General features: G+C 36.0%; 1 protein-coding gene across 1 annotated transcript; it reads left to right on the top strand.

Moving 5' to 3' along the window:
• Window positions 1-113: 113 nt before the first annotated feature.
• On the top strand, window positions 114-8,410 carry LOC128031810 (neuronal acetylcholine receptor subunit alpha-2-like). Its single transcript, XM_052620259.1, has 6 exons — window positions 114-257; window positions 1,852-2,006; window positions 2,217-2,261; window positions 2,576-2,685; window positions 6,020-7,058; window positions 8,132-8,410. The coding sequence occupies exons 1-6, from the start codon at window positions 188-190 to the stop codon at window positions 8,255-8,257; spliced, it is 1,545 nt and encodes a 514-aa protein (XP_052476219.1). The 5' UTR covers window positions 114-187; the 3' UTR covers window positions 8,258-8,410.
• The last annotated feature ends 24 nt before the right edge of the window (window positions 8,411-8,434 follow it).

The following is an 8,434-nucleotide window of genomic DNA, read 5'->3' as shown; positions in this document are numbered from 1 at the left end:
TTGGTCCTTTATAGTACCAAACTGAAGACTTATTTCACAATGTAAACCCCTCCCACTGATCCTCGATGGAGACGCACAGCTTTATCATTGGCTCACAGTCCGTCAGAGCCGCGCGCTCAGAGAGTCTCAGAGAGCCAAGGCAGCACTGCAACAATCATGACTGTCTTCTAGACTTCTGCATACAGATATGTATCATTTCAAATTAATTTTGAAGAATCTGTCGCTGTTGTTCATTTTTGTGGAACACGTTAAACCTGGTAAGTGCACAGTTCTTTTCAATTAGTTAAACTACATTTTATGGAATTGTGGAAATCGAATTATTCAGTTCAAATCAGCTGTATTTGTGTATGAAACACTTGTAGTGTCATGCAAAGTATAATCAAAAAGTTTAGAGTTTTTATCTTAATATATCAGTGGATCAGATACTTGAGATGCATATTAATATCATGCAATCATGCTTTTTTGCACTAAAGTCTATTACATGTCATATTTTGATGTTAAATTAAGTCCATATACAGTACATTATAGTGGTATCTAAAAGTCTCGGACAGCATTGCATTAAAGCTCTTTGGAATACTCTTAAATAAAATCGACATTCTGACATTAATATAAATTTATGTATTCAACTGAAAAAGAATGCACAATAGAAGCGTTCTCTTATTTATTTATTTTTTACCTCACTTCATAACACTTGTGTTTTTGCATTTTATTGGCTGCTGTTCCAGTGTGACTCCACTCATCCTTCTAATCTGAAGTTTCCACCCTCTAAGAAAATACATCAAAAATCACTGGACGGCTGCATTAATTAGAGCTGACATAAGTGATTAAGGAACAAACAGTAATTACAGTGAGGAGGCGGCTCTTATTTTACCCAGCTATAACTCAGTTAGTGTCAGTGACCTCACCTGTGACCTATTCAGTGCTGTACATCTTCCATTTCCAAAACATTTATCAGACACTTTGTAATCAGTTACAGTGCTGAATTAATCAGATGTCACTAGGGGTGTGCAGCGGAGTCAGTCTGTATCACTACTATCACTGTCTGTATTCGGATAAAATCGGAAGTGAGTGGGACTTGAACTGGAAGTTCGTCAAATTACAAGAGAATTGTGTTTTAAATGTATCTCTGTTCCCTGCATAATTTCTACTGAACAAATATGCATTGTATTTCACATAAAATGTGTATTTTATTCATGTATTTATTTTGAATTAAACATTTCTTCCAAAATCTCAAACACTAAAACAACTTTACTGCGACAACTTTTTCCCATGGTGCAAACAAACTTCCATCTCACAGTTCTGACTTTTTTAATTTCAATTCTGAGAAAAAAGGCAGAATTACATGATATAAACACTACATATACTATGAAATAAAATAAAAGGTAATTTTTTTCACAATTCAGATTTTTTCTAGCAATTGTAAGTTTAGTCTATATATCTCAGTTGCCAGGAAAATATTATTACTATTATAATTATTTCCCAGAGGGACTTTGCATATAAAGTCATATCATGAAAATCATCCATAACCTCAAATAGCAGAGAACGTGGAAGTTGAAAGAAAATATTCAGAGGTTGAAAATAGCTAAAACAGCTTTTACTACAGTATGCCTGACATAAATACAAATCTGAACAAATTATAAAGAATACATTAATTGCAGACCAACTCCGGGACTCTAAGACTGAGAAGCATATTATGTATCATATTGCATAAGGTTTTACATATATAGACATGTCAAACTGTAGAAAAATGTGTATGGATTTGTCTCTGAAAGTTGCAATGGCACAGAGTAGATTAAAGCTGCATTATCAAGACCTGTCAGAAACTCTCTATTTGTTTTTAAATATCTCTAGCAGTATTCTCAGACGGCTGGAAGCATGCATATGCAGAAGACAAACTCTTTAAAAAACTCTTCATCGGATATAATAAGTGGTCCAGACCGGTGCGGAACATCAGTGATGTTGTTATCGTCAAATTTGGCCTGTCGATTGCCCAGCTTATTGATGTGGTAAGTTGATATTTTGCATGTTTTTGATGCTGTCCTGGTATAATAGAGTGGAAGACAAATTTAAATTGAAAGCATCAGTGCAATAAATCATCTTGAATGCATTCATTTTTGCTTGAATCCCTCCTTTAATGTAAATCTGTTGGAATTATTTATTTACCAGACCAAATTTATATATTTTTAATACTTGCTTCCTCCTCTGATAAACTACAGGATGAGAAAAATCAAATGATGACAACAAACGTTTGGCTGAAACAGGTACCAGTCTCTATATTTAATTGTATTGATCTATTGACAAGTCAAAGCTCAACTTATATAATTCACGAACCATTCAGATAACCATATGGTGAATTTTTTTTTCAATGATTGTACCATATACATTATAAAATGATGATTAAACCTCAAGGGTAACATCAGTAGCGCTTACATACAGTACACCAACAGTTTTTTTACAGAGGGTTTTGTTCATATATCATTTACCAGATTGTATACATGTAATATATATTTTTAATTTTCCATATATAATTACTATATATGACCAAATGTGACTTTTTGACATCTGATCCCTGCAGGAATGGAATGATTATAAACTGCGCTGGAATCCATCTGAATTTGATAATGTGACGTCTATTAGAGTCCCGTCAGAGATGATTTGGGTGCCTGATATTGTCTTATACAATAAGTGAGTATTGATGTATATTTCTAAAAAGGTTGTGTCACACATGACATTTGCAGTAATATTTGGTCAAGGTGGTCCTGTCTATTTGGACATTAAAGGCTATGATTAAACTAACACAGTGTCCTGTTTAGATTATGGAAGAAAGAGGGCAGTCCAAGTCTTAATGGCTCTATTAATATCTGAAGGCCATAGATCCAGTGCTCTGGGGTTTCTGTAACATTAATATGTGAAATCAAGCAGACGTGGTGTGAAATGAGATGTTAAGTGCTGCTGTAGCTGATTAAAAAAAAAGGTGCATGTTTTAATCTCTTAATAAAATGTCAAATGACTCGTCTATTTTCAGAAACACACGGTCTGTCTTTATCTAGGAGGCATATTTGATCTCCACAAATGAGAAATTGAGGTCCTCTTGCATCATCAGATACCTGGAGCACAAAACGGAAAGTGCTGTAGATATTTGAAGTAATTAATGCAATTGTCATGGAACATCTTCCTAGAGGCATGAATAAAGTTTGTAGCCCAGAAACATCAAAGACACTTCCTATAATTCATCCATATTTTTTACAGAAAAGGTTCATACGTTCTGAGATCCATTTATAAAGTCAGTTAATTTGTGTGTGTGTGTGTGTGTGTGTGTGTGCGTGCGTGCGTGCATGCGTGCGTGTGTGTGTGTGAAAAAGAAAATATATATATATATAATTATTTCTTAAGAATGGAGTAATGGCTGTTAAAAATCCAGCTGTGCCTAAATATTTTTAGGGATTTTTTAAATATATAATATTCTACAATATTATAAAATAAATGTCAATTTTCACCACATATGAAAAAAAAATTACTAATTACAAATTTTGATGTTGCATTCATGATATTAACATGTTAAAATTACAACACACTAAGTCATAACTATGTGATAAAAAAACTATAATTATGAGACAAAAGGTGGAAATTATGACATGCTAGGTCATACGTGATTAAAAAATAAGAATTATGCCATACAAAGTAATAATTATGAGACACTAAATCATAACTATAAGAAAAAAGTTCAAAATTATGAGACCAAATCATAATTGAGATGAAGTCATAATAATGAGATAAAACAATCACAATTCTGACATAGTAAGTCATAACTATGACATACAAAGTCAAAATGATGATGCAAAATGTTGAAATAATGTCATAATTGAGATTCAAAGTCAAAATTATGACATACGTTATAATTATGAGATAAAGTCATAATTATGAGAAATTATGAAAAATGCATCCTTGCATCCTTGCAAATCCACCCTTAAAGCTATGCATACAATGTGTGATTTCCAGTGTTGGGCAAGTTACTTTTAAAAAGTAATTAGTTACAGTTACTAGTTACTTCTTCCAAAAAGTAACTAAATTAGTTACTCAGTTACAAATTTTAAAAGTAACTAGTTACTTAAGAAAGTAACTATTGCGTTACTTTCAAGTAAAATTTAATTTTAAATGCTCTAGGGGTGCTCCGATCGTGATCGGCCGATCGTTATGCGCATCTCGTCAGTTAACAACGGCTCTGTGTAGTAACAGCTGCTCTGTGTGAAATCACGCACCTGATGGAATTAACCGCTGATTAAATAACGGCTTTACTGACGAGATGCGCATTAACGATCAGCCGATCATGATCGGAGCACCCCTAAAATGCTCAAATGTGACCCCACCTCTACCCCTCTTTAAAGGAACTTAAAATACATGTGCATGTTCAATTATTTATGATAAATCTGAATAGTATAATGAAATGGACACTTAATACAATACATTATTAACAGAAACATGAAACATTGTACACACATCTGAAGTGAGACTAGCCTCCAATCAAATGCCATGTATGTAGATATTATGTTTATATAGTGGATCAATGCAAATAACACGATAGATTTTTGGGAACTTTTGATATTTCCTTTTATTGTTTCTTTAATTTCTTGAAGGAAAAAGTAATGTATACTTCTATTTAGAGAAGGCTACTGTTGGATTATTTGGGCTCGTCGCCATACCTGTCTCTCGTTGACTGACTGGCTTGTGTTGTTCCTTGTGTGTCCTGTCCTGTCCGACTATGAGTTATGATGGGTTGTTCGTAATTCATGAGCGTTAGTGATGATGGGTCGTTCGCGAATGAGCGTTAGTGATGATGGATCGTTCGCGAATGAGCGTTAGTGATGATGGATCGACTCGTTCGCGAATGAGCTTTTGATGAGTCGTTCGCGATTCGCGAATGAGCCGACTCTAAGAGCCGGCTCTTTTAGTTGAACTTCGGGAGCTGGCTCGCATATCTGAAGAGCCGACTCTATTTTTTCAAATTTAGCCTATAGAAATTAAATAATTATGTAATAAAAATGGAAATATTATAGTCAAAGTCATTTAAAGAGCCGTTTGTGAGCCAAAGAGCCGGCTCTTTTCAGTGAGCTGAGTCAAAAGAGCCGAATTCCCATCACTACTATGCGTGCTTTCGAAAACCCGCCCAACTCTACCTCTGATTGGCTTACAATGAAATTTTACTCTACCTCAGCCAATCGTCAGCATTTATGCGCTTGTCTCGTGCTCTGCCCACTAACCAAGGAAGAACAGTAAAAAAAAAAAGTATTTGCCTCTCGCTCAGAGATCTAGTTGGTCTGATGAAAAAAAAGAACAGCTTCATCATCAGTTATAATAACGCGCCGCATTTTTTGGCAGTAACGGTAACGGCGTTATTAAGATGAGAAGAGTAATCAATTAGATTACTCGTTACTGGAAAAAGTAATGCCGTTAGTAACGCCGTTATTTATAACGCCGTTATTCCCATCACTGGTGATTTCTGATTAAGACAAAATTTCAGTTTTGATGTACATCTTTTTGACGTGCAGTGTACGAGGGGAAACAAGAGGTGATGAGCCTCTCCCGATGGTCAGATTAATTTCTGACTTGTCTGAATTTTGGTCACCCCTCATGAAAGTATCACACAGTTCAAACGAAGCAACAAACCAACCGTCCTAAACTCAAGTGTTTTCACGCTCGCTGCACCTGTGTGAAAACAGAAACAAAACCGTGGTGACATAGTTCTGCACTCAGGAGGTCACATGTTTTTATTTCTCTCGCATAGTGTGAGTGGTGAAGTTGCAGCTCAACGATCAGACCATATAGTGTGAAAACATAAATCCTGACCTTTGGCTTTACATCACATGCAATATACTCAGAGTGAGAGTTGGTATTTAACAAAAACATTGCTGAAATCACACAGTGTATGCTTAGCTTAAGTTACTTCAACAAAACCATTAAAAAATCTTGCCGAACCTTAATTATTGAATGGTTCTGTAACCTCATGTGGTTTTGTCTACAGTGCAGATGGTGAGTTTGCGGTGACCCACATGACCAAAGCCCACCTGTTCCACACAGGAAAAGTGAGTTGGGTTCCTCCAGCCATCTACAAGAGCTCCTGCAGCATTGACGTCACCTTCTTCCCATTCGACCAACAAAACTGCAAGATGAAGTTCGGCTCCTGGACCTACGACAAGGCCAAGATTGACCTGGAGCAGATCGAGAGCACCGTGGACCTGAAGGACTACTGGGAGAGCGGCGAGTGGGCCATCGTCAATGCCGTGGGAACCTACAACACAAAGAAATACGACTGCTGTCATGAGATCTACCCGGACATCACCTACTTCTTCATCATCCGCCGTCTGCCTCTGTTCTACACCATCAACCTCATCATTCCCTGCTTGCTCATTTCGTGTTTGACCGTGTTGGTGTTCTACCTGCCGTCAGACTGTGGAGAGAAGATCACCTTGTGCATTTCCGTCCTCCTTTCCCTCACAGTTTTCCTGTTGCTCATCACCGAAATCATTCCCTCGACGTCTCTAGTCATTCCACTGATTGGAGAGTACCTGCTCTTCACTATGATCTTCGTCACCCTCTCTATAGTCATTACTGTTTTTGTGCTTAACGTGCACCATCGTTCACCAAGCACACATAAAATGCCCCGCTGGGTCCGTTCGGTGTTCCTGGACCTCATTCCCCGCTGGCTCTTCATGAGACGCCCGGAACCTGATCAGAAACGCCGCAATACGGCCAACCCCAGCACGTCCAAAAGCTGGCTTCAGCAGGAGACGGATGTGGACGGGCTGAACTCTCAGGACATGGAGTTCGTGTTAGGGATGGGAATATCAACGTCCATCTCGCCCCCATCTGCCAGGCCTCTGCATCTGTCCGACTCGCAGCCTTTACTCCAGCAGTTGGGACATGTGATGAACCAGCATCCAGCAAAGCTTACATATCTCATGTCAGACCACAGTCTGACCTTCTCACCGTGTGTCCAACGAGCTCTGGACGGGGTTCGGTACATCGCTGATCACCTGCGTGCTGAGGATGAAGACTTCTCAGTGAGTGACGCAAACATTCACCCCATTGTTCAGGGATTATATCAACTCAATTCCAAAATAGGAAGAAAGAAAATCGGTAAACCATTAATGATGACATTCAATTTGTAAATATGACATAAAAAGTCAAAAAAATGACACAGAAGTCATAATCATTAGATAAGTGGAAATATTACATAAATTATAAAAATCTAAATTATGAGATAATACAAATGTATAACATTTAACCGAGTCATAATTATGAGATAAAAAGTAGAAATGTAATAAAAAAAGTTCAGATGCTAGTCAAAATTATGACATTTTAAGTAATAATTATGACATAAAAAGATAATTATGAGACAAAAAAATTTAAATTCTGAAGTTATATTTGAGATTAAAGTCAATTTATTTATGAGATAAATTGAAATTGTTACATAAATCAAATTATGATGTCAAAATTGAGATAAAACTATTTGTGATATACTAAGTCACAATTATGAGATAAAGTAGATATGCAATAAAAAATTATTAGAAAAGTTAAAATCATGTCATACTTAGTAAAAATTATTACATAATTCAAATTATAAGAAAATAAAAGTTTAAAATTGAGATGAAAAAAAGAAACTGATATTCAAACTCAAAATTATGAGAATAAAAAACAACATTATGACAATGCAGGTTGCATTTATTTTCACATTTATTACTTGCATCATAGTTACACCTATTTATCTCACAATTTTCACATTTATGTCATAATTATGAATTTTAGAATTATGACTTTATCTTCATAAAGTTACAGTGTGAATTATCAAGTTGTAGTTGTGAAAAATACAATTACAGTGAAAAGGACACATAACAAAATCAGTAAAAATAAAAATATTAAATAAGATGTGAATATAAAACTAAAATAACCTGCCACACAATGCAATTGTAAGGTATCAAGTCACATGTATGAAAAATAAAGTAATAAATACATAAACCAATAAAAACAAGTAATTGTGAGATACAAAAATAAAACATAATTTATAGAAAACAAGTTGCGAAAGTTGAAATTCTGACAAAAGGTAGATCCACACTGTGTGTTTGCTTTTGGACAGGTCAAGGAGGACTGGAAATACGTGGCAATGGTGTTTGACCGGATCTTTCTGTGGATGTTCATCATCGTGTGCCTGCTGGGAACGGTCGGCCTCTTCTTACCTCCCTGGATATCAGGAATGATCTAAACGCTCGCTTTAAGAGCTGAGATACTGTACAGACCGACATCTATCGCTCCTATAAAGACTTCCCTGATGGAAGCCAAGGCTTCTCTTCCAGCGACCATTACAAACATTTGTTATATGAAAAAGGTTTTTTATTTCTTCCAGGGATTATTTGAGGATGCGATTCATTGTTACAACTCC

This window comes from Carassius gibelio, chromosome A17 (genome assembly GCF_023724105.1).
Source record: "Carassius gibelio isolate Cgi1373 ecotype wild population from Czech Republic chromosome A17, carGib1.2-hapl.c, whole genome shotgun sequence".
NCBI classification, from domain to species: Eukaryota; Metazoa; Chordata; class Actinopteri; order Cypriniformes; family Cyprinidae; genus Carassius; species Carassius gibelio.
The sequence above is the reverse complement of the archived record's forward strand: the minus strand, read 5'-3'. Positions and strand labels throughout refer to the sequence as shown.